Here is a 27,388-nt window from a genome sequence, read left to right as displayed (position 1 = left end):
AATCATGGAAATAAACACAGCATTGGTTTTGGTACTCAAAAGCAAGGTTTTAAAGCAGGATTGTGGCATAATCAAAGAAGTGCTTTTAGAAAGGCCACTGCATCAAGAGAGCTAGCATCTGGACCTACTCCTGCTGGAGGTGATAAAGCTGGCAGGTAGACGTTGCCTGGGGAGATGCAAAGGAGGGAATGTGTATGAGTGACAGCCAGAGGACCTGGCGCATGATAGATACTACATAAGCAATGTTTTGCATGAGACAAATGAATCGGGGACAGAGTGTCTGCAAGGGAGATGTTGCCAGGTTTTGAACAAGAGCCTGTGGGGGACTCAGTGTGTGATTAACAGAAATGAAGCAGGTGGAGGAAGCAGTTTGGGGAGTGATACATTCTACTTGGCATGTTTGAGTTGGAGGTGCCTGAGGGACAACTGGTTTGATGAGTGTCTTGCTCGAATGGTGGTAACTGAAGCCAGGGCTGTGAATTAGCTCACTGAGGGAAGGAAGAATCCTTGGGTCTTCAGCCTCTCTGATCTGACACTCTCCTTTAAAGTGTAAAATAGACTGCTGGTTCTGACATTCTAAGCTGCTGAGTGCCAAGAGATGACGGGAGTATGTGCAGGATACAAATACCTAAATAAAGATGAGCAACTTCACATCCACAGCTGAGAGTGATGTCAAATGGTGCCTGTCAATTGTTTATTCACTGTGCACCCGGATGGCAAATGTGTCCCATCTTTGCACCAGAGAAATCAAGGTCAACTTTGAAAGGCCAGACATCTGTGGGTGCAAAAAGACACAACTGCGTAACTTGTTCTCTAAATCCTCAGTACGTTTGTTTCTGACATCATGGAGATTTATGTGTCGGTGCTGGGTTTCCATTTCATGGTTGGGCACTGTGAAATATTCTAGTTTGCAAGTCCCCAGTGTGATATGAAGGGCTTCAGGTATCCATTTACATTTCTACTCACACTGAAAGCTGTTGGAATGGAGACCTGAATGCCTGAGCCAAAGGCACCAGAGCCTGACTCACCTTATGCTTGAATTTCCCCAAACATCAAAAATAAGCCTTTGGGCTGTAGATCAAGAGCCTGGATAATAAGGACTGATGTAAGGCATATGGAGGGTAGTGGCAGAGAAGGAGGGGTGCTGTCAGAGAAGTGGGGCTGTATCTGAGAAAGCAAGGGAAGTTCTTGACACCTCCAGTGGAAGCCTGAAAGTTGTCCTACAGTTTCATAGATACTTGATGTTGTAATCATATACACAGTCTGTGGCAGTGCTATAACTGCCAATAACTGAGGCATTCAGTAGCATGTTGACATAATTCACCAGCCCCAGAAGCACCCTGCTATGTAAGGATATGAAGTTCAGTGGGCATTTAATTTTTTTTTTAACTAGACTGGTAGATTTGAGAGATGGGCATGTCCTTGTGTGTGGTGTGAATGTAGACAATGAGACATTCTTATCTCCAAACAGGAGTTCTGGAATGAGTCTGCAAAGATGAAAAAAGGACTCAGACAAATGACTTTAGACAGGGTAGCAAACGTGAGAGTGGAATGGGGCAAGGGAAGAAGAAAAGTCTATTTCTTTGCTACCTAGCCTAGGCCAAGAAGCAGATGGCAGATTTGACAGCAGTGCATTTAGCAGAACTGTCACTCTGGAGCAAGCTGCCTTGCAAAGTTGGCAGTTGCTGCATTTGGGAGTTTGGGAATTTGTTAGACAGGAATTCCAGGCCCCTGAAGGTATAGTTTCCTCATGCAAGTCAACTGGTGAATCCAGATAATCATTAGGACTGATGAGTCTGGTGCAAGTGATATATCTAGAAAATTGAGGCATAAAAGATAATCAGAGATAGCTTTCTGTTTAACAAAGGAGAGGAAAGGCTCTATATAGAAAATCATATTACTTTTCCACTTTTTTTGTTGCTGTTTTTGCTCTGCAATCTTTGCTGTCTACTTTCATTGCTGAAAGCTGCATTGAATAGCATAAATAACTTAGCAAGGAATCAGGAAACTTGAGTGGTTTTTGCTGTCAACTAGAGGGGAACTAATTCCAAAACTATTTGTTATTATTAATAGTAAGCCTAGAGAGACACTGGGCTTAGGTCTGGATATAAATTGTGAATAGATATGGGTTCTACTTCCATGAAGGTTACAGTGAGCAGGGGAGATGTATAATTATAAGGGCAACTAAGATGCATTATGATTTGTGATCTTTGGGCCAAGTACATAGTATAATAGAGGTAAAAAAAAAAAAAAAAGGAGGGCAGTTAACCAGTATTTGAGCTCATGAACAACTTTGTGAGGGAAGTTAGGCCTAAGGCAAAACTGACAGATATACAAGTAGAGGGGTTTCCAGTAGAAAGTCAATAGGGCTGAGTGCTCCTGTGGAGGAGAGCAAAGCCTATAGGTGAGAGAGAAAGCAGGAACAGGTTACAGCATGTGTGGAGGTGAGTAGAAGTATGAGTGAAAGCACAGGCATTGGTGAGCTCTGTGGCTTGAGCAATAAGAACAAGACAGATGAATGGCCTCATGTGCTGAATTAAGGAACTTGGATTTTATTCTGAGGACATTAGGGACCCATAATAATTTTAAGCAGGGGTCCACATTTGCATTTAAGAATGTATGCCTGATTAGCCAGCGCTGCGGCTCACTGGGCTAATCCTCCGCCTGCAGCACCAGTACCCTGGGTTCTAGTTCCAGTTGGGGCGCCGGATTCTGTCCCAGTTGTTCCTCTTCCAGTCCAGCTCTCTGCTGTGGCCTGGGAAGGCAGTGGAGGATGGCCCAAGTGCTTGGGCCCTGCACCCACATGAGAGACCAGGAGGAAGCACCTGGCTCCTGGCTTCAGATAGGCGTAGCACACCAGCCGTAGTGGCTATTTGGGGGTGAACCAATAGAAGGATAGAAGGAAGACCTTTCTGATAATAATAATAATATATTTGCCTGATTGTTTAAGAGGGACAGACTAGGGAAGATTGAAACTAGAGCAGGGGAGAGTTAGGAGGTTGTTGTAGAACTAAAGAAGAGGGTTAGAGACAGCTTCAGTGAAGACTGTGTTTGAGGTTGGCTAACAGAGAAAATTAGGTTGACTTGAGAAACTTAAGGAATGAGCACTGCTAGGATTTGGGTGTTGATTGAACATAAGTTTGATTAAGAAGGAGCAGTTAGAAGTATCTCAGGTGCTTGAATGTTGTTGCTGTGACATACACTGAGGGGACACTAGAGTGGAACAGATTTGGATGAGGTGTAGGGTTGCTGAAGATCAGGTCCTGAAAGGAAACAAACTCTGAAATGGAGATTTGCATGTGTCTTAACAGGAAGTGCTCTCAGGGTCATTTCTGGGATAGGAATGAGATAGTGAAAGAACGGGGCACAAAGAAAAGTTGAACTGTAATGTAGTTACAACAAATGCTACAGTTATTCTTACATGGTTCTCTGGAATTGGAGTATCCTTTCAGAGTTGTCTAAGTTGGGGCAGAGTGGCCAGTGTTCATCTTCATGAATCGGCCATTGAAATTGACTTTGGGCATATAACTTTCTATAGCCCAGCACATATCCTAAGCAAGTATCCAGCTAAGGGCTGTCGGATATCTACCATTCCAGCAGCTATAGGCATTGAGCTTTTGTCACAACAAAGGGGGACTCTGGGCAGTACAGCCCAACATCTACTGTGTGTTAAGTAAACCAGTGTCTCTTGGCTTTGCTCTTCCTGTGGCTAAAAAGAAGGAGTTGGACCAGATGATTACTAACATTTCTGTGTTCTATGAGAATCAGAAGTTTGTAGGACTAGGAAGTTATGGAATTTATCAACTGACATTTAACAGATACAGAAATAGAGGTCTTAAGAGGTGAAGTGTATTTATGAAACCAGTGGTAAGTTAGTGGGAAAGATCTCTTAGAGTGAATGTCTTCACTGTGCTTTTCCTGTGAGCTTGGGCTAGATGGGGCTTCATTGGAGTAGGTGAGGGAGCAGTTGGGCCTTTGCTTCCTGTTCTTGTTGAAGTGGCTGGAGAATTTGAAGTGGTGGAGTCATGTTCAGGTCACATCAAGTTGACTGACTTAAAAGTGAGTCAGCAAGTTAAGTCAAGAATTGATTCTCAGATTAGTCTAAATTGAGAAGTAGGAGCCCATTTAAGTTTTGAATTTTTAAAAAGACCTACTCCATCTTTCCAAAGGCAGTTTCTTAAGTATATGGATGTAGAGGTTTATTAGGTTGGCTTGTATTTTTCAGGTGTCTTGGGAGTATCTTAGGATCATGTAGGCTAAGGTCACCCACCTCCTATGATCACAAGGAAAATGAAATGGTGTCTTTGTCCATTACTGTTGAAGTTTTGGTGAATGAAATATATGAGTTCCCTTTCATCCACTCATTCATTTTATGCCTGAAGTGCCTGAATGAAAAATGCTGCTAATGCACTCCATAATGATGACAACCTGTTCTTCCTTGTTTTAACTTCTTGCCTTATCAATTCATTGTCTAGTTTCTTTGGCAACTACAGTGCTTAAATAATTGTATGTCCTTAGTCTAAGGCAGATGTAAAAAAATCAATAGGAGGCCTGACTAGGGATTATTTTAGGCAAGATTTATATTGGGGCTGGCGCTATGGTGTAGTAGGCTAAGCCTCCGCCTCTGCCTGCGGTACCAGCACCCCATACGGGTGCTGGTTCCAATGCCAGCTGCTCCTCTTCTGCTTCAGCCCTCTGCCTATAGCCTGAGAAAGCAGTAGAAGATAGCCCAAGTCCTTGGGACCCTTCACCCGGGTGGGAGACCCAGAAGAAGCTCCTGGCTCCTGGCTTCAGATTGGTCTAACTTCAGCCAGTGTAACCATTTGGGGAGTGAACCAGGGGAAGGAAGACCTCCCCCTATGTGTCTCCCTGTTTCTCTCTGTTTGTAATTCTGCCTCTCAGAGTCATAGCTACACAGAGAGAGGTGAGGCAGAGAGAGAGAGGTCTTGCACCTGTTGGTTCATTCCCCAATTGGCTGCAATGGATGGAGCTGCACTGATCTGAAGCCAGGAGCCATGAGCTTCCTCTGGGACTCCTATGTGGGTGCAGGGGCCCAAGGACTTCGGCCATCTTCTACTGCTTTCCCAGGCCATAGCGGAGAGCTGGATCTCAAGTGGAGCAGCCGGGACTTGAACCGGTGCTCATATGGGATGCTGGCACTGCAAGTGGTAGCTTTACCTGTTACGCCACAGTGCCAAACCCCAAATAAATAAATTAAAAAAAAAAAAAAAAGGATTTGGGGCCAGTGCTGTGTCGCAGCGGATTAAAGCCCTGGCTTGAAGTGCCATCATCCCATATGAGAGCCGGTTCTAGTCCAGGCTGCTCCACTTCTGATCCAGCTCTCTGCTATAGCCTGCGAAAGCAGTAGAGATGGCCCAAGTCCTTGGGCTCCTGTACCCATGTGGGAGACCCCGGGGAAGCTCCTGGCTCCTGGCTCCTGGCTTTGGATTGGTGCAGCTCCAGCCATTGTGGCCATCTGGGGAGTGAACCAGCGGATGGAAGACCTCTCTCTCTGTTTCTACCTCTCTCTGTAACTCTGTCTTTCAAATAAATAAAAATAAATCTTTAAAAAAAAAGATTTGTATTGCCTGGAATTGGAGTTGGATGGCATCTCTGAAGTCATTCGGTAGCATGGCATAACTGTCTGACCATTTTTTGTTTTGTTTTATTGCAGCAAAATGTATCTATGGAGGGAAAGTTCTTGCAGAAGGCCAGCGGATTTTAACCAAGAGCTGTCGGGAATGCAGAGTAAGTTTCAATATTGGGATCCGCTTCTGGAGAATGACTAGATAGATGTGTGGGCTTTATGCAGGGTTCTTGAGTGAGGCATATGGGCTGGGATGTGTCTCTGAGAGGCAGAACCCTTTGTGATGGACTGGAGTACAGAGTAGGGCGGACCATTGACTGTCAATATGTAGATAACTAGTGCTCAGCTGTAGTACAGGTAACCTTGGAAGAATCTATCAAAGAAGGATGTGAGGAAGGAAGAGACATAGTAGCTACTATGAATCAGGGAAATTGGCAAATTAGCCTTGGGAAGGGTTTTGAGTTGGAGGAAGGGAAATCAATCTGGGATATGGCTGTGCCGGCTCTACTCCCAAATGACTGAAATAATGCTAGAAAATGCCTGTTGCCTCCTTCCTGCCCCTCTCAAGCATTACTTGAAATTAGATATATGGAGCCATAGATTTCATTTACTAATCTTTCAACAAACATGCATTAAGCAGATGTTCTATACTAGCATTGTATTTGTTTCTGGCTATACAACAGCTATAGAGATAGCTGGGGGCCAAATCATTTGAAGCTTATGAGATTGAATCTTTAAAGGTCCTTTGATTTTAATTTTTGTTTATTCACAAATCCATTTACATTAAGATAATCCAATTTAGTATATTCATTCATTTATTTCCTCTTTCATTCAACATATATTTATTGAACAATACTACATGCTAGGCATTGTTCTAGGATATGGATATATAGCAGGAAACAAATGTTTTTCAGTATTTCTGAAGTATCTTTATAATACACATACATACTGGGCACAGGGCAAAGAACTGGAATTAGATATAAATGACACTGTTTTCCTTGAAAATTATAACATACAGTGAGGAAGAGAGACAAGTCAAATAAATTATAGCTCAGGTTGGCTAGCCTTTTCTTTTTTTAAGATTTATTCATTTGAAAGGTAGAGTTACCTAGACAGAGAAGAAGAGACAGATCTTCCATCCACTGGTTTACCCCCAAATGGCTGCAATGGCCAGGGCTGTGCCAGGCCGATGCCAAGAGCCTCTTCTGGATCTCCCATGTGGGTGCAGGGGCCCAGGGACCTAGGCCAACCTCTGTTGCTTTCCCAGGTGCACCAGCAGGGGGCTGTATTGGAAGTGGAGCAGCTGGGACTCAAATTGGCACCCATATGGGATGCAGGTGGCAGGCCATGGCTTAACTCACTATGCCACAGCACTGGCCCCTTTTCTTTTTTTTTAAGGATTTATTTATTTATTTGAAATTTGAATTGCAGAGAGAGAGGAGAGACAGAGTAAGGCTGGTTAACGTTTAAGCTATTGGTCATTTCTTTGTACTAAGCAGTATCACTGATCCTGAGCCTTTGAGTCAAGCAGAGCTTCTTGAAGGAACAACCGGTGTTGACAAGTAACTTTCTCCTTTATGGGTAAGGGTGAAGGCATAGACCAAGCAAAAGGAAATGCCCAGCGTTACATTTGAGAGAGGAGATCTTGTCTAAGGAACTGAATCTGGTGAAATTTTAGGGTATATGTGGGAGAATGATGAGGGATGATCTGGCAAGATAGAACAAGTATCAAAAGAATTAGTTGGGACTTGGTTTCAGTGGAGATGAGGGTTAAATGAAGGTGTGTGAACGTGTGTGTATCGTGATGAGCTTTGCAGTTTCAAACGTCACTGTGATTATAGAGGGAGTGATAGTGACTGAAGGAGCACTATGTTAATTTGAATGAGTGTAGGTAAGAAATGATGAGGTCCTGACGTAATGCAATGACTGTGGACATGGAGAGGAACAGAGACCTAGAGTTATTTAGGGTAGAATTGAAAGGACTGGTAAATGATTGGTTCTGGGAGAGGAGGAGCTCAGGTGATGTCCAGGTTCGTGGCATGGCCACAGAGAACAGCCATTTTCCATTTTCGTTTGTAAGCAACAGAAACCTTCTCTGGCTAATGCCTGCAAAGATGATGATTCTATTGTAAGATCAGGGGGACTCACAGAAGCTCAAGAAGACCATAAAGCCAGGATTAGGACTAGGCGACTAGGCAGCATCCAGAGTCCTAGAAGTTAGGAAGCAGGAATCCTGGTCTCATAGAGAGGAATCTGGCAGGCCTGTCTCTGCAATTATGATTGACTTCCAATAATTTTTTACTCTCTTTGAGTCACTTCTATAATATTTAAAGTGTATGAAAAGAATAGGTGATTAGCAAAGCTTGAATCATACAACCAAGCTGATTATGAATGGTGGAGAAAAGTTTGGCTCATTCAGCCTCTATATAGGGAAGGGAGCCTGTCACTGGAATTTCCATCCATTAAAACTACATGAGGGGCTGGCGCTGTGGCACAGAGGGTTAAAGCCCTTGCCTGAAGTGCCAGTATCCCATGTGGGCTCTGGTTCTAATCTTGGCTGTTCCACTTCTGATCCAGCTCTCTGCTATGGCCTGGGAAAGCAGTAAGAAGAAGGCCCAAGTCCTTGGGCCCCTATACCCACATGGGAGACCCAGAAAAAGCTCCTGGCTCCTGGCTTCAGATCGTTGCAGTTCTGGCCATTGTGGCCATCTGGGGAGTGAACCAGCAGGTGGAAGACCTCTCTCTTTCTGTCTCTGCTTCTTTCTGTAATTCTGTCTTTCAAATAAATAAAATAAATTAAAAAAAGACTACATAAACAGAGAAACCATTTTCCAGGGAGAAACTTGGCAGGGAGACTGGACCATAAGAAACTAAAATGTGATTAATGTCCTCTCTGTTAGGTGCTGCTATTGCAATTCATTAAGACAGGAGAAGGAACAAATTTTGTGGGTTAGGAGGGAGTAGAGAGCAAAAGGAGCTCTCTCTACTGATACTGCTTGATAGTATTTTAGTTATCCATCACCATGAAACAGAGTCCTTAAAACATAGTGACTAAAACCTATATTGTATTAACATTTTTCAAAGTGGTGTGAGCTAAATGGACTCATCTGAATGGTTCTTACTTGGGGTCTCACATGCAGGTACAATCTGCCAGCTGCTAGAGCTAGATTCCTATGAAGGCTTGACGTGGGTTGGATATCCCAAATGACTTCTTTACTCACATGTGTAGTGCCTCAGTAAGATGAACGTAACAGATTTCTCTCTGTGTTTGTATCTATGTCTCTGTCTCTGCAACCTCTTTGAGCTTCCTTATGGCATGGTGACCTTTATTTCCCACATGGCAGCTGGCTTCCCCCAGAACAAATTTCCGAAAGAGGCTCCAAGGCTTCTTATAACATAATCTAAACCATGTAGCATTACTCTCTCTATATTCTGCTGGTTATACAGGACCAGCTCAAGTTTACACGTAGAGGGAGACAGTGGAAAGGCATAAATACAGGAAGGCATGATTCATTAGTGAGACAGGTATCTTTAGAGACCAGCTGCAATAATCAGTAAGACTTTGGATACAATTTTTCCCCTTGAAAACCTCCCTGCCCCCCCCCTCCCCCATATACATGACAGTGTTGGGAATTTACTAACCTACAAGGTAACTCATTTAGTAATCAGAGAATTCTTTTAATTAGGAGAGAAAAAATCTATCTCCTTGTGATATGACTTCTACCCTGTGGCTTTAGTTTGCCCTTTTGGGGATCAGAGGGGGAGTTAATTATTCTTATAATACAACATTAGGTTACAAAGTCAAAATATGCAGTCACACAGACTTGGGTTTAAATCCCGGAATTTTATCTAGTTAGTCACGTTCAGAGTTCCTTGCATTCTTTCCACCCACAGAGTTCTAGTCAGAGCTGTGTTGGAGAATATCAGTTAAGATTAGGAAGCCTAAGTGAGTGTTCTTGTTTCCTCCCACACGATGTTTTTCCTTTCCATATTGCTCATTGCAATGTAAAGGAAGAAAATTAATTATAGGCATAACCACCTGCCCTAGAGGAATGTGAATGAGGATGACTTCAAAAAGAATGTGTTTGGGGCTGGCACTGTGGCACAGCAGGTTAAAGCCCTGGCCTAAAGCACTGCCATCCTATATGGGTGCCGGTTTGAGTCCCTGCTGCTCCACTTCCAATCCAGCTCTCTGCTAGTGCACCTGGGAAAGGAGTGGAGTATGTCACAAGTCCTTAGGCCCCTGTACCCATGTGGGAGACCAGGAGGAAGCTTCTAGCTCCTGGCATCAGATTGGCTCAGCTCTGGCAGTTGTGGCCATTTGGGCAGTGAACCAGCAGATGGAAGACCTCTCTCTCTCTCTCTCTCTCTCCATCCAAATAAATAAAAAATAAATCTTAAAATAAAAAGAACATGTTTGCCTCAGTGCCTTCTGCTGAGCTGCCTAGACAAACGTTAGTGAGGAAACAGTGCCCAACATTAGTGAGTAACAGTGGAAAAATATGACTACTTGCATGTCTAATCTAGGTTCCTGCCTAACAGAATCTGAGGCATGGGCTTTTGTGTTGATGCTTTATTTATATTATTCGTTGGCAGTGATTGAGCAGGGTATGGGAGGTCGAGAGGCTCAGACCTATGAAGGTAAGGATTAGGCACAGACGGAGGAAAGGAAGGAAGGAAAAGCAGGTGAGCGAGTAGCAGATGGTGCTTCCCAGAGCAGTCACAGCCCCATAGCAGAGCGCAGCTGGGTTGTGAGACCTCTCCAGAGAGGTTCACCAGAACTGCTGTGTCTCAGAATAGCCCATCTTTGCAAGTGGTTTTACCTACAATTTTGTTTTATTTCCTTCTCGTTGTATCCCTGGGGAAAAGAAAGAAATGTATTTTAAATATTGAAGAGACACAGAGGTAATTAGAGATTTGCAGCAGTTCTCAAGGAAATACCAAAGATTTTAAAACTAGTTCTTTTTTGTGATTGGGGTGGAAGTCTCTTTCCTATATTCTGTGTCTTATTGGCCAGAATCTACTCCAGCAGTTGACTCCCTCTAATTTACGTATTCTGTTTCCCAACACCCTCATCCTGGCTTCCCCTGGGAATCCAGGGGTTGCACAAATCCAGCCCGTTCTGTGGCTATGCAGGTGTGGTGCACCCTGTGTGTCATTGTATGCTGGGCATAGGGGCTTCTTAGTCTGTGGCAGAGTGAATAGTGTAGCAATGAGGGCTTTATGATCTCTCTGGATCAACAAGCAAGCTTACAGCTTGGGCATGGGAGGGAAGGCTTGTCCATAATCTGGGGCTAGCACACTATTACATGGTGCTGTTGGACCAATTAAATGAGGTAATGCATGTGAAGAAGTACAGTGCATAGAGACCAGTAAGTACAAGCTGGTATTATTACACATGACTATACCAGTACTCCTTGGGTGTAAAGCAGATGTCATGTTCTTTGTAAACTGTTTCTTTTCTAGGAAAGGGAACATGATTTGAATTCTAAAACCTTTACTTTTCTCTTCTACATCAGGGAAAACTTGGATGATAAAAGGCTATTTTGCCTTCTCTATTATCTTGTTGCCAGTTATGCTGTCATGGAAAGAAGTTATCAACCTGTTTTACATTTTGAGTGGGTACTGTAACATGGGTCAGTGGTATGACTCAATCTTCTGTGTCATCTGAGAGGGTCAGGGCCAACTTTGAGACCTGTAGCTGATATGGGCATGCATGTAAATGTCAGATTATTTAAATAGTGCTTACTGTTGTTGCTGGTGCATTGTATGTCCTCTTCACACTTGGATTCAGCTTTTACTGTTCTTACAACTCAAAAATAAATTGGTGCAGAAGTTATTCTTCTTGCACAAGTGGTATGTGCATGTATGTGTGTGAGTGTATGTGAATAACTTCATCCTCTTGTTTTTTTCACTTTTGTCCTTCTGCAATTATTTACTAAATATTTTGTATACAATAAGAAGGATCTTGGCAATAATATTTAACATTTCTTGGGCATTTGCTGTTTTCTAGGTATTACTTAAAGCATCTTTTTTTTTTTTTTTTGATAGGCAGAGTTAGACACTGAGAGAAAGACAGAGAGAAAGATCTTCCTTTCCATTGGTTCACCCCCAAAACAGTTGTTACAGCCGGCACCTGCACCGATTCCAAGCCAGGAGCCAGGTGCTTCCTCCTGGTCTCTCATGTGGGTGCAGGGCCCAAGCACTTGGGCCATCCTCCACTGCCTTCCCGGGCCACAGCAGAGAGCTGGACTGGAAGAGGGGCAACTGGGACAGAATCCGGCGCCACAACTGGGACTAGAACCCGGTGTGCCGGCACCGCAGGCGGAGGATTAGCCAAATGAGCTGTGGTGCCAGCCTAAAGCATCTTTTTTTTTTAAAATGAATTTATTTATTTATTTATTTGAGAGAAAAAAGGAGAGGCAGAGAGAGAGAGAGAGGTCTTCCATCTGCTGGTTCACTCCCCAATTGGCTTCAATGGCCAGAGTTGAGGCTGATCGGAAGCTAGGAGCCAGGAGCTCCTTTCATGTCTTCCCACAATGGTGCAGGGGCCCAAACACTTGAACCATCTTCCACTGCTTTCCCAAGCCATAGTAGAGAGCTGGATCGGAAGTGGAACAGCCAGGACGCGAACTGGTGCCCATATGTGATGTTGATGTTGGCACTGCAGGTGGCAGCTTTGCCTGCTACACCACAGTGCCAACCCCATACTTAAAGCATCTTAAATATAGTATCCACTTGATTCTCAAAATGGTCCTGTGAGGGAGATACTATTCATATATGAAAATCAATGCCTGAAAGAACAAAGGCATATTGCTAGTGAACTAGTTGGAATCCAAGCCTGGGTTATGTCATAACAGCCTCTTTTCCTAGTCTTTCTGCTGCTCTTCTGATGGAAATATTTCTTGTTTCTGAAATTTATAAGGGAAGATGAAGAGGGATTGAATTATCTCTTTCCAGTCTATTTGAAAATACCAAAAACTTGATCAGACTGTGGCCAATTGATTCTCTTGATAAAGGGTAGCATTTATAAAAAGGCCATGGAAGAGCTTTGGAACATATTTAATGGATGTTGTCAGCAGAGCGGGGAAGGGTTGCTGGGTGATGAGTGTAGGATGGAAGGGTCTTTGCTGTCTCTGAGACAGTCTTTTTCAAGACCTAAATCTTTATGCTCAATGACATCTGTTGTATGTAATGAATTAGCTTCTCCTAGGCTTCTAAAATGGTACTATCCATGTACTATCCTTGAGAGGACTGAGGAAATAATTGCTCAAATAATTTCCTGTGCTCTATGGTTTAAATGGAGATCTCTAGTTGGCAAAAGCCTACCTGGAGATCCATCCATTTCCATTTCCCTGGGATCATTTTGAAGCTTCAACAACACAATTAGACAAGAAGCAAACTTGTTACAAACATGTTCACCAAGTATTTCCAGAATTTAACCTATTGTTTAAAAAGTCAATATTAATATAATGTCCTAGAAGTCTTGTTTAATTTTGTCCAATTATTACTTTCCTGCACCATTTCTTTAGCCTGGCAGCAATGTTTGACTTGAAGATGTGAGTTTTGCATACTATTAGACATTTAGGTTGAAGCACAGTGATTAATACAGAAATTGTAAGTGGATACATATTTTTTAATAAAGGATTTAAAAAACATATTTGAAAGGCAGACTTAGAGTTACAATGACAGGGATACAGGGAGAAGAAGGGGGCAGGAATCAATCTTTCATCCACTGGTTTACTCCCCATATAGCCACAATGGCTGGGGCTCAGCCCTGCCAAAGCTAGGAGCCCAGAATTCCAACCCAGTTTCCCATATGGGTGGCTGGGGCCCAAGCACTTGGGCAATCTTCTGTTGCTTTCTCAGGTGCATTAGTACATAGCTGGATCCAAAGTGGAGCAGCTGGGACTAGAACCATTGATTATTTGTAATGCTGACATTGCAGACAGTGAATTAATCCACAGGGTCACAACACTGGTCCTGAAAGGGTGTATGTATTGGCTAAGTGTGTATATTTGGAGATAGTCACTCTGGTTGAGAAAATAGGGAAAAAATGTATTTTTCCACCAGTTCAGAAGCCAAGACAGCAGTCACAAAATAACATAGCATAATCAGGCAGATTAAAAAAAGTTCATCAAAGAGTATTTCTTACCAGAGGTATAGTTTTGAGACTAGAGTCTAGAAAAGTTCACGCCTGATTATGTAGTTGGACTAAATTGATTTCGTAACACTTAAGCAACAGTAATCATGGTCCATACTGTTTTCAAATTCATATGAAAAGGTTTGTCTCTATTTGAACATTCAGTATTATGATCTTGTTCATGAACTGTTTTAAAGGTTGATTAGAATTGTTGACTGATTTAATCATTTGTTAAAGCAAGCCCTTAAAAAAAGGGGGGGAACCTTTTATGAGTGATTATTTTTAAGCCTTATGTAGCATTTTAATGTTTTCTTTTTTTCACAAAGGCACATATATACTCCTGATGCAAAATTTGGAATATAGCAGAAAATGTGAAAGGAAGCAAATGTAAATCACTCCAGAATCTTGCCACCTAGAGATAATCTCTTTTATAGGTTTGATTTTTGACAGTAAGAGTGAAATTTATCTTAATTGTCTTAGCTTGGGTTATCCTAGAAGCAAGCCTGAGCTAAGGATTTTTGTCAAAGTGATTTATTAAGGTAATGCTGTCAGGAGAAACCAGAAAGGGCATGGGAAATGCCAGACTGGGCAGGGAAGAAACTGACCAAAGGTTCAACTTTAAATGAAAGGTCAGACATACCTGATCCCATGGGTAGTTCTGGAACTCAAATTATAAACCAGGAATGGGCATTTGGTGCAAGGACACTCATCTCATATCAGAATTCCTGGTTTATGTCCCAGCTGATTTGCTTCCTATCCAGATCACTGCTAATGCACAACCTAGGTTGCACAACAGGTGGTAGATCAATTACTTGGGTCTCTGCCACCTGCATGAGAGACACAGATCATTGTGGACTCTGGATTCAGCCTGGTCCAGCCCTGGCCTTTGTGAACATTTGGGGAGTGAACCAGCAGATGGAAGATCTCTGTCCCTATCTCCCCGCATTTCTTAAAAAGGGAAGATAAATACAAATTTAAAGGCTGGCGCTGCGGCTCAATAGGCTAATCCTTCGCCTAGCAGCGCTGGCACACCGGGTTCTAGTCCACCTCTGAACTGGTGCCCATCGGGGCACCGGATTCTGTCCCGGTTGCCCCTCTTCCAGGCCAGCTCTCTGCTGTGGCCCTGGAGTGCAGTGGAGGATGGCCCAAGTGCTTGGGCCCTGCACCCCATGGGAGACCAGGAGAAGCACCTAGCACCTGCCTTCGGATCAGCGCGGTGCGCCGGCCCTGGCAGCCATTGGAGGGTGAACCAACTGCAAAAGGAAGACCTTTCTCTCTGTCTCTCTCTCTCACTGTCCACTCTGCCTGTCAAAAATAATAAAAAAAATAAAAATACAAATTAAAAAAATATAAATGAGAGATTGTACTTCTTCAAGGCATAGAATATCCATCACATGGCAGTCATTGGCAGTGGGCTTTGGACATTGGGATTATTGCACTTGTAGATTGTTGAACCTATGGCTCTGCATGAGGAAAATGGTGTTAGTGCCCCAGGGCATCCCACTAAGTGTCACAGAGGTGAGCTGTTAGTAGCAAGGCACTCAGAAACTTGGTGACAGGCTTACTGAACTGATAAAAGGGGTTCGACAGTGTCTACCATTTATTTTTTCCATCAGGCAGCAAGTAGGAATACATATTTTAAGGTTGAAGGGTAGACTTGGCAGCAATCATGGTAAGCAGTTCAGCATTGTGTTCTCCTTTATATTTAGGTCATGCCACTCATAGTAAGATAACTAAATCCTATTGATTTGTAAACATTGGTTTGATTGTTCATTGCAGAAATGAAGGCACATCATGTAGGAACACTAGCATGATGACTTGTGCTCACTCTCGAGGATAGATGCTACCCAGAGTGGCATGGACTGAGGGAGAATGGAATCTAAAGGAACAGGGAGATTAGAGCAGGATCAGTTCTTAGATCTTAAGCCCAGAAGAAAAATAAGAGGCACCTTAGGAAAGACTAGGAAGTAGAGAAAAAGTAAAAGAAAGACAAGACGAGACTGCTAGCAGCTAGAATTTCCAGGCTGGAAATTCTAAGAGGAGGAAGCCATGATGCAAATAATCCAAGAAGAGCAGTTTCAATTTTTTATTTAGCATTTGAAGTTATATCTCTATTCATATTTAAGAATGTAAGTGCTTGATGTAGTGGGAGTTCTTGCCAACCCAGAGAACTGTGGATCCACTAAAGTGTTAGAGAATCTTAGAGAAGCTCTGTGCCTCCTATACCACTCTTGGTTATTCAGCTCCATCCCTTTTTCCCTCCTATTTTGTGAACTAATTTTTAGTCTTAAATGATGCTTTCTTTAGCAAGTTTGCTACCTGGTTGACATAAACATCCCCTTCAGCATGATCAGGGAAGATTCAATGTTTTAGATAAAATAAGAAACTCTCAAACCTTATTTATTTACTTATTTATTTATTATTTAAGAGGTAGAGTTATAGACAGAGAGAGGGAAGAGACAGAGAGAAAGGTCTTCTATCTGCTGGTTCACTCACCAAATGGCTGCAACAGCTGGAACTGGGCCTATCTGAAGCCAGGAGCCATGAGCTTCTCCCAGGTCTCCTATTTGGGTACAGGGGCCCAAGCCGTTGGACCATCTTCTACTGCTTTCTCAGGCCAAAAGCAGAGAGCTGCATGGGAAGAGGAGCAGCCAGCACTCAAACTGGCACCCATATGGGATGCCGGCACCGCGGGTAGAGGCTTAACCTACTATGCCACAGCATCAGCCCTTCTCAAACCTTTTTAAAAATAATGAATGTACTGACTTTTAAAATTCAGTGTAAAACTAAATACAGATGCTTGTCATGTCTACACAGAGAGCCTTACGTAAAGTAAGGTCAGAAAAGTTCATTTGCTGAATATTTAACATTTTATTATAAATGATTTTCTTTAATCTGGAGAAAATCTGGTGCTCTTCTGTCTTTCAGTTCAGTCATATGTATATGCTTTGGGTCTGATCCACTTCCTTTTATAGGAAAGTCTCTTCTTCCTTTATTATTCAAGTTTCTCCAAATGTAGCATCTTCATAATTTGTTCCCACCTGGGCAAATGAATTATTCTCATTGATGTATTATTATACATCTCTTAGAGCACATTATTGAGGAGTTTACTGGCTTACATTTTCTAGTTTAAGAAACTCTTTTCTCTTTCCAACCAAATGGTGAGCTATCAAGAGCAAGGATGATGTCTTATTTGTCTTGTGGTTCCCAAAGCCTGTTATCCAGAGCAGGAATTCATTATCTTATAGAAGTTCATTGTGCAAAACTTCTCAACTCTTTTTTTTTCCAATGCTCTCTGGTAGTTAACTCCAAATCAACCATCATCAGCACATACCACAGAAATTTGGTGAATGCTACAAGTCAGGCCTCCCTTACTCAAGAGTCAGTTGGTAAGAATTTACCAGTTTACCACAGTGAATGACCTTCTGCTCCATAGAAGATACCCAAAAGCTGTTAAAATGGAGGCTTTTCTAAAATAGAAAAGCAATGTGCCTTCCCTTCCAGGAGTCTTGTCAGTTTAATTTGTGGTACTAACCATTATTCATTGAATTCCTGTAAATACTGTTAATTGTTATAATTTGTTATCATTGTGTCATTGACTAAAATTACAAACATCTTTTTTGTTTCCTTAATGTTTGACTTCCAGGGTGGAGTTTTAGTTAAAATCACAGAAACGTGCCCTCCTTTGAACTGCTCAGAAAAGGATCATATTCTTCCAGAGAATCAGTGCTGCAGTGTTTGTAGGGGTAAGTGGGCCTGGTGATGGACTGTGTTTGGGGTGGGGCTTGGGGCGGCCTTACTAGGTGTGAGGGGTGAATGAAGAGTGTGATGTTAATAACATGGGTTCGACACTCTGCTCTGCTCTTTAGAAACTTGCATAGCCTATTTACCTTTCTCAGTCATAATCTCCTTGATTGTAAAATGAAGATAATAATAGTGTCTACTCCACAACACTGCTGTGAAGATTAAATGGGAAAATGCCTACGTGCCTAGCATCATACCTGGCATGTGATAAAGTTAATAAATGATAGTTCCTATAATACTAATTATAGTTCCTGTAATAATAGCTGTTAGCCTCATTATTGTATTTTCAGGAAGCCTTCTGGTCTGAGGGCCAATTTTCATATCTGATAGAGGGTGGATCCTTATGTATGGATTAGATATTTATGCAATTTTTTACTTCCTGTAAAAAAATACCTTCAAGTAGGTAACCCTTTCTTGCTAATTAATTCTTGGGCAGAAATTGTTTTTTTTATCTTTTTTGGAATTCTGTTCATCTTCAAGTTTATTATTGTTTCTTCAAACTCAAGATTAAGTATCACTTCCTTTCTGAAACACCTCACTCAAGTAGAATTAGATAAGGATAACCTGGAATTTATTCAAACTTTAAAAAAAACAAATCCAGTTAAACTCAAAGCTATTATTTTTAAACCATAACTACTTCAAATACTTAATATTCTCAGATAGTAAATTGGATCCTTCTTGACTTATTCTTTAAGCTTCCAGAGTTAAAGAGGAGCCAGAAGCATATTCATTTAGTTCCATTAACCTCACGTGAGGGTATTTCCAAAAATCTGGAAAAATGGAATTAAAAGATAGCTTTATTTTGAGTCAACATTGTTTTGAATTCCTTGCCTGGTTTTTCCATACCATGCATTTTCTGTGAACATTTCAAAGACCCCTCATATTTTACTTTATCCTATTTTTTTCTGGCATAGGTGTTGGAAAATGTTTCTGTAAAGGACCATAAATATTTTAGGATTTGTGAAACAGATGATTTCTGTTAAAAATGACTCTAATCTGCTGGTGTAGTGTGAAAGTAGCATAGATCATATGTAGCAATGGGTGTGGTTGTTTTCCAGTGCAAGTTTACTTACAAATCAAGTGGCAGTACTTAATTTTCTGACTCCTCTTTTAGTGCCTTTTGGAATATACAAATATATATTTTATCATGACATGTTTTCAGCTTAGGCTGAGATTTCTCTGTGGTTGGTCATGAGAGAGCTATGCTTCAGTAAAATTCTTAGGAAAATCTTATCCATGGATGGCCAACGGTAGCTCTTAGAATCAGTGACAAGCTAATCATGCTTTGATTATCTGCTTTCATCACTACAAACATATTTGTGGCTGGAATGCTTTAAAAAATACCTTAAGATTGAGTAGAATTCTCACAGGGACACATTTATTGGTAACTGATAGGGTTGTTAGGAGGTTCTTATAATTTAATGCAAAATCTATCATTTGCTACTTGTTGAGGTGCCAAGTGGGACTCAGTTTATGCAAATCTTTTCTGATTTATGGTTTCATTAGAGCAGAATTATTGATTAGGTCACAGAAATTCAAGAGGAATTTCCTTGGTTGGACTTAATTTACGATAGAGTTGATGTCACTGCTTTTTCTTACATTTGTCTACTGTGCATGTTCTTCCTCATCAGTGAAGATACTGAGAGATGTGTCATCTCATTGAAAAGCAGAACTCATGGCTCCCTGTGCTAGCAATCTGGCCACCTTTACTAAACCTGACTCAGCTTTCATGGAGGAATGAGGAGTAGGAATTAGACTTCACAGATTTTATTTTAGGGCCTTTCTGTGAAATGAAGAGTTTTCTACTTCTTTGTACCTGTTTCTTCCTTTCAGTCAGAAAATCACTAGTTCTTTTATTTGGAAGCTGATGGTTTTGTGTGGAAGGGAGAAAGAGAGCATGCACGAGAGAGAGAGAGAGAGAGGAGAATTATTTTATAATTTTTGACAACTCTGTAATTTGACAGGAACTGGAGCATGTTTTCAGAGATATAGTAAGGAAAAATTTTTCATAGGACGTTGGGTAAGCTAAACATTTGATTGCACGAATTCCCTTTGGTCTCTACGATAGCCATTTCAGAATTCAGATGCTAGAATGAAGGGAGCACTGTTTTTGACTAAGGCTCTTTTCTGTGGCACCTGCCATCACTACATCCTTCTTCCATATTCAGCCATAGCACAGCAAATCCCAGAACATCCATTCTGTTTGTCCACATGCTGGGGTATCTCCTGTGCAGCAGGAGGCAGCAAATGAAAGACTTATCTGTCTGAGCAGTTGGTATCTCTTCATTTTTTTATATTTATTTATTTTTTTTAACTTTTATTTAATGAATATAAATTTCCAAAGTACAGCTTATGGATTACAATGACTTCCCCCCTATAACGTCCCTCCCACCCACAACCCTCCCCTTATCCACTCCCTCTCCCCTTCCATTCACATCAAGATTCATTTTCGATTCTCTTTATATACGGAAGATCAGTTTAGCATACATTAAGTAAAGATTTCAACAGTTTGCTCTTGCACAGAAACATAAAGTGAAAAATACTGTTTGAGTACTAGTTATACCATTAAATCACAATGTACAGCACACTAAGGACAGAGATCCTACATGAGGAGTAAGTGCACAGTGACTCCTGTTGTTGACTTCACAAATTGACACTCTTGTTTATGGCAACAGTAATCGCCCTAGGCTCTTGTCATGAGCTGCCAAGGCTATGGAAGCCCCCTGAATTCACTGACTCTGACCATATTTAGACAAGGCCATGGTCAAAGTGGAAGTTCTCTCCTCCCTTCAGAGAAAGGTACCTCCTTCTTTGATGACCCGTTCTTTCCACTGGGATCTCACTCACAGAGATCTTTCATTTAGTTTTTTTTTTTTTTTTCCCCAGAGTGTCAGCTTTCCATGCCTGAAATACTCTCATGGGCATTTCAGCCGGATCTGCATGCCTTAAGGGCTGATTCTGAGGCCAGAGTGCTGTTTAGGACATCTGCCATTCTATGGGTCTGCTGTGTATCTCACTTTCCATGTTGGATCATTCTGTCCCTTTTTGATTCTATCAGCTAGTATTTGCAGACACTGTTCTTGTTTATGTGATCCCTTTGGTTCTTAGTCCTATCATTATGATCAATTGTGAACAGAAATTGATCACTGGGACTAGTGAGATGGCATTGGTACATGCCACCTCGATGGGATTGAATTGGAATCCCCTGGTGTGTTTCTAACTCTGCCATTTGAGGTAAGTCAGCTTGAGCATGTCCCTCCTGAATTGCACATTTCTTCCCTCTCTTATTCCCACTCTTATATTTAGCAGTGATCACTTTTCAGTTAAGTTTCAGCACTTAAGAAGAATTGTGTATTGATTACAGTATTCAACCAAAAGTATTAAGTAGAACAAACAAACAAAAATACTAAGAGGGATAACATATTAAGTTGCTCATCAACAGTCAGGGTGAGGGCTGATCAAGTTACCATTTCTCCTAGTGTTCATTTCACTTTAACAGGTTTCCTTTTTGGTGCTCAGTTAGTTGTTACCTATCAAGGAGAACAAGTGGTATTTGTCCCGTTGGGATTGGCTTATTTCACTCAGCATAATGTTTTCCAAATTCCTAACAGGGATCACTTTTCAGTTAAAATTTAAACACCTAAGAATAATTGTGGTATCTCTTCTTCATTGAACCCTACAATGTAAATGAGAATTAACAAAAAGATGAATCTACAAAAGCTCTAAGGTATATGGCCTTGAAATACTCTCTCCACAAGTTTTTTAAAGATTTGTTTATTTATTTGAAATATTTTACATATATATGTGTATACATATATGTGTGTGTGTGTATATGTGTGTGTGTGTGTGTGTATATATAAATATGTAAAGAAAGAGAATCTTCTATCAGCTGACTCATTTCGCAGATGGCCAGGGCTGGTCAGGCCAAAGCCATGAGCCTGAAGCACCATCCACATGGGTGACAGGGGTCCAAGTTCCTGGGCCATCCTCTGCTGCTTTCCCAGGCACTTCAGTGTGGAACTGGATCAGAAGTGGAGCAGCTAGTATTCGAACCAGCACTTCAATACGGGATGCCAGCTTTGAGGGAGCAGCTTAGCTCACTGCACTACAATGCTATCCCCCTCCATAAGTTTTACCCCATATCTCTTAATTCCAAAGTATTTCTTAAAATCATCTTCAGAACTGATGTAATAGTTGAATAGGAGAGATAGCTTGTAATGTTGTGTAGTACAGTAGAGGTAACAATAATTAAATGTATATTTCCAAATATCATTAGGATTTTGAATGTTCCCAATCTCCCCTCAAAAAAATGATACATGTTCAAGGTGAGGAATAAGCCAGTCTCCTTGATCTGATCATTACACATTGTACACATGTATTAAAACATCTCACTATGTCCTCTAAACTTGTATAATTATGTATGAATTAAAAACTTTTAAAACCATACAAATGCAAAATAAAATGGGGCCGGCACCATGGCTCACTTGGTTAATCCTCTGCCTGTGGTGCCAGCACCCCGGGTTCTAGTCCTGGTTGGGGTGCCAGATTCTGTCCCGGTTGCTCCTCTTGCAGTCCAGCTCTCTGCTGTGGCCCGGGAAGGCAGTGGAGGATGGCCCAAGTGCTTGGGCCCTGCACCTGCATGGGAGACCAGGAGGAAGCACCTGGCTCCTAACTTCGGATCGGCATAGCCCTGGCCATAGCGGCCATCTGGGGGGTGAACCAATGGAAAGAAGGCCTTTCTCTCTGTCTCTCACTGTCTAACTCTCCCTGTCCAAAAACAAAACAAAACAAACAAACAAAACAAAAAAACACACCCTACAAATGCATAAACAAAATAAGGCAAAGCCCTCAAAAATTTGGGAGCAAAGTACATAATTAAGTTTGAAAATAGCATCTAGGAAAAGTTCTGTTTATGTTAAAGATATATATGCTTTAATGTGCATATAAAAGCAACAAACTAATAATCTCGGGACGTAGGATTATGGCTAATTTTCATTTTATCCTTTTTGTATTAGTTTAGGCAATTTTACCATTGTTACACAGTAAATCTGTACTTATATTGAAAAAGAAGTAGCAATCTCTCACAATTTTGTGAGAAATACTTTTTTTTTGAAGCTTTTAACATTTATTTGAAAGGCAGAGAGAGAGAGAGAGAGAGGTTGTGTCTGCTGGTTCACTCCCTAAATAATCATAAGGTGAGGTGGCTCAACAGAACCCTAAGGAAACGTGGAAGCTTCACAGTATCCATACAGGAATGAGAAAGACTTGGACGTAGACTTCTGAGGAACAGTGCTCTCCTGGGGAAATTTCCCTCAGATGAATATCCTGATGGTCGTAGGAGACAGAGGGAGATGATAAATACACTTATTGAAGGGTCTTTGGTGTGAGCATTGAGAGCCACAGCCACTTTGGTTCCTGTAATCAACAACACTAGGGTGGCAGAAGTCATTCCGCTGTTACTACAGCTTGGTGCTCACCCCTGATGTATGTATTTCAGTTCATCGGAATCCCACCTCCCTACATTTACTTAGCTGCCTGCGTCTGTGGACAATCTCAATCCACCAAGCACATGGTCCAGCCTTTCCATATGCAGGATGAAAATTACTTTACATAGAAATTGAGTGTTTCTCACATTTTCATTACTTTCTGTTTTTTTTTTTTTTTTGTTTTTTTTTTTTTTTTTTTTTTTAAAGCATAGGAAAGGGAAAGGAGAGGAGGGCAAGAGGAACTGAATAATTGGCCATAGAAGAGGCCCACAGAGCTTTCCAAGCCTTGTCAGAATAATAATGGTCCAACCTCCCCCTCCTCTAGACTCAGAAAATATTACAGCAGAAGAAAAAATGTGAAAAACAAATAGAAGTCATAGAAAAGTATTTCTTGGGGTTGGTGTTGTGGTGCAGTGGGTTAAGTTGCAGTCTACAGTGCCAACATTGCACATGGGCAATGGTTCAAGTCCCAGTGAGGCTGTTTTCTATCCAGCATTCCTTTTTTCTTTTTTTTTTAAATTGGACAGATGGAGTTAGACAGTAAGAGAGAGAGACAGAGAAAAAGATCTTCCTACCATTGCTTCACCCCCCAAATGGCCGCTATGGGTGGAGCTACACCGATCTGAAGCCAGGAGCCAGGTGCTTCCTCCTGGTCTCCCATGCAGGTGCAGGGGCCCAAGGACTTGGGCCATCCTCCACTGTCTTTCTGGGCCACAGCAGAGAGCTGGACTGGAAGAGGAGCAACCGGGACTAGAACCCGGTGCCCATATGGGATGCTGGCGCCACAGGCAGAGGATTAACCAAGTGAGCCATGGTGCCAGCCCCTATCCAGCATTCTTGATTATGAGCATGGTAAAGCAGCAGCAGATGTTCCAAGTGCTTGGGCCCCTTTACTCATGTGGGACACCCAGACAGAGATCTGGAATCCTGACTTTGGGGAGGTTTAGATGAGGCATTTGAGAAAACTTCCTGAGGTTGTATTATTTGACTCTAATCTGCTTCAAAAAGCTCATGAAGAATGAAGTTAAAAGATTTGGTACAATTTTTTTTTATATTGTTGACTGAAATAATGAGTCTGGTTGGGATGTCAGAGTTTATTCAGCTAGTCAAACTAAGGATTTAAAACCGATAACAACCAGTCAGTTGCCTGAGCTGGTGTCTGCCCAAGCCTGAGTTTGGTTACAGGTTTTATTCTTTCTGTAGAGTTGAGTACATGTACTGAGTTAAGTTTAAAGACAGATTTATGTGAGGTTATCAATCACACTGAAAATAGAATAATACCTCATTGAAAACTGAAGAACACTTAGTAATAGCTAACAGACCTGATTATTGATTAAGGAGGTGAATTACATTCCCACTCATTCCCCCATTCCATGTTATCTATATGCAGGGAGAGGCAAACAATGGGGTCGTTAATCACTCTTCCTATAATGGCCCTAAGATGTAAACTTCACTCCTTCAAGTACAGTAAAAGTTTCCTTGGTCACATTATATCTGCTGAAAGATCCTGTTACCTAGGAACCTGATGCAAGCTGTCTGCAGATCGTAGACACTGTCCCAGCAGACTGAGGTCTCTCCAGTCTACTTCTAAGTCCCCAAAATGCATGCATATTTCTTTTTATAACACATGTTTCTGTGAATCTTTTGAGGATCCTTCATAAAACATACATAAGGCTCTCCGACATTTAAAAAGTAGCATTTGTTTTAACGATCTCATTTTATGAGTTGATTCTTTAAATGTAGGAGACGAAGTAGGGATAACGATATGTTGCCACCCATAGTGTGTTTCTGTCATTGTCATGTCAATGAATTTTTGAATGATATTCTTTTAGTATCAGCTGTCTGGCTACAAGTATTTAATATAGAAAATAATGTTAAAACTCATTTTGATGAGTCACAAGTTGTTTCTGCATTATAAATTGTTAACTTAATTATGAAGTTAATTGTTCTTGGTGAGTCGTCCTCATTTTCCTATATGGTGCCTACCCATTCCCACTTCCCTGGATAATCAAGATGGATGGTGCAGACTCTAGCTTGATATTTGATCTTTTCTCTGTAAGAGTTAAACCCAAGACCTTAGAATTAAGAATATCAAGCTCTGACAGATATAGGGTATTTATCGTATTAACAGAATTTGGATCCAACCTACGGGCTTTGATTCCTTGTCTCTCCCATTCTTGGATAATGCCAAGCAAATTCCTCTTCCCTTGAGATTAAAAAAAAAAAGGTAACCAGCTGAACAGGTGGTTAAATCTTCAGGGCTATCAGTGAAGCAGGGATGCCCCTAGGAAAATAACTACAGAGCAGGTAAAGAAGAAACCTGTGAAAGGGAGAAAGGTGATAGACATTGGCAGGGAGAGGCTACTTTGCAACTGCTGAAGCTCAAGGTCTCAGTCACTAGCAGCAAAGAACAGCTCTAATCACTGCTGCAGCATTTCTCTCCCCCTCAGGACGGTTTGTGCTGGCAGTAAGAAATTTGTTTACCCTCCTCATTACCTTGAGGGAATAGCTAAAGCAGGAGTCTGCCCAGTTGAAGTTTGAGGCCATTAGTTAGAAAAGGGAGAAGGGGCACTGGAGTGACATCTATGCTCCTACCTGGGAAGAAGTAATAAAAGCATGAATGTAGATCCAGGGAAGTAAAAAGGCTGCTTGTGAATTTCCAGTGCTTTCAGTTGAAGGCTGAAAAAAAGTCAACAATCTTGACCATGCATTCTCAGCACTGCTTGAGGGAAACACACCAATCATTTGTTCTGTACCCCAATTCCTGACACACTCCTCAGGGTTTCATTCCCCTTACAATCAGCAGCTCTAATTGTATCTTGAATGTCGCCAATGACTTTGAAAGATTTTGCTGCATGTTTATAACTTTCAATATTGGGAAAAAAGTTCTTCTCAACATCTGTTTCCAATGTGTTTATCTGTAATTTTAATTCATGCCCACTTGCATCGTCATCTGGCCTGGACTGAAATTAGCTGGGATTATTTGTACTATTTAAGATTTTATGCCCTTCAATTAAATCTTCCCAAAGGGTCTGGGCATTGCAGATTCCACCTCCCCTGTACTCTAGCATTCCCTATCATTTTAGGTGAATTTATAATTGAATTGGTTTTAGAGAAAGGATTTCAGGATATTTGAGATTAAAAGAGACTTGGAAAGGAGGCACTTAATGAGAATGTAAGCTGGTGCCCAAATAGAGGACCTGGCAGTTTGTAGATGAGTCAGATCCTCGTCTGCATATTGATAGATGGGATCTGCTCAAACCCCCTGCAACCATGGGCTAATATGGTCTGGACTCTAAGTTCCACCATTGAGACATTTGAAAGAGAGTACAGTCTCAGGAAGTGTATTAATTTCTTGACCCTGAAGATGCTACAATGGATTGAGGTCTAGGAAGCCTCCAAAAGGAGACGTGTTGTCCAGGAGAGGAGACTTGAAACCTGGGTGAGGTTAACTTGGACAGGAAAACCCATGCAGACTATCACAAAGGAAACCAATTGCTTTCTAAGAACCTGTAAGTCTGGAGCTTCGTCTCTAAGAGGCCCATCCTGATGGCTCAACTGTCTGTTCACACAAAGCTTCAGGCATTTTCTTACTTTCAAGGACCCAGGCTTCTCCCATGCTAAGTATGCTAATTATGAAGGTTGTAAGAACATCTAGTTCTCATAAATTATTTTTGGGCTAAATCCCTCCTAACCAATCCATTGGTAGTGATGATGCCATACGTCTGAGACAAGTGGAACATGCTCTCCTTAGTGTACTGTTTCTCTGTGTGTGAATTTAAAGGCTGGGTGAGCAGTGGTGAATATGAGAGGTATTGACTTCCTGAAATTTGAGTTAGAGTAGAAGAACCTGAAGTGCATTTTCAGATTGTCCAAGTATACAACTTTGAAGGCAGCCTGCCTGATCTGCTGAGGTTATGTTAGGGGAAGGAGATAGAGGGGAAGCAATGGTGCTCTGTATGGAGTCAAAAGTGAACTATTTTAGAGATGCTAAGTCCTGCCCAGGGGTAGTGTCCCATTCAATTTTTATTGTGGAAGAAGTCTCAGGAGTAAACCATCATTGGGCAGAGTGAGAGATGCAGCAGCATGAATGAATGACCTTGCCATAATTATAGAATGGGACTTGGAGAATCACAATGTGGAGGCCTCATTCTAATAGGCAAGCCTTATTATATGCAGATTAGGGCAATAGATTTAAAGAACGAAAATGAAAACCATTTTATTAGTTTTATGGGCCTTTCACTGATAACATAACTCTAGATACAAAATCCCTAGAGGGAATCCAAATTTTGTACTGCTGTCAGCCAAAGGAAAAAAAGTGTGACCTCCACCTTTATGTGTCTTCATTAATTTGCTTGAACATGTCAT

The 27,388-nt window shown here is 41.5% G+C and overlaps 1 protein-coding gene across 3 annotated transcripts in view; it reads left to right on the top strand.

Annotated features, from left to right (window-relative positions):
* The window catches only part of NELL1 (neural EGFL like 1), a 1,048,233-nt gene that overhangs the window by 252,557 nt on the left and 768,288 nt on the right, over positions 1–27,388 (top strand). For all 3 annotated transcript variants that reach the window (XM_002708986.5, XM_002708985.5, XM_051825007.2), the window contains 2 exons: positions 5,675–5,748; positions 17,377–17,476. In XM_002708986.5, coding sequence (XP_002709032.3) covers positions 5,675–5,748; positions 17,377–17,476 — 174 coding nt within the window. The remainder of the gene's footprint in view (positions 1–5,674; positions 5,749–17,376; positions 17,477–27,388) is intronic.

Source organism: Oryctolagus cuniculus, chromosome 1, assembly GCF_964237555.1.
Source record: "Oryctolagus cuniculus chromosome 1, mOryCun1.1, whole genome shotgun sequence".
Classification (NCBI taxonomy): Eukaryota; Metazoa; Chordata; class Mammalia; order Lagomorpha; family Leporidae; genus Oryctolagus; species Oryctolagus cuniculus.
Note: the sequence above shows the minus strand (reverse complement) of the source record. Positions and strands in the feature narration are given on the sequence as shown.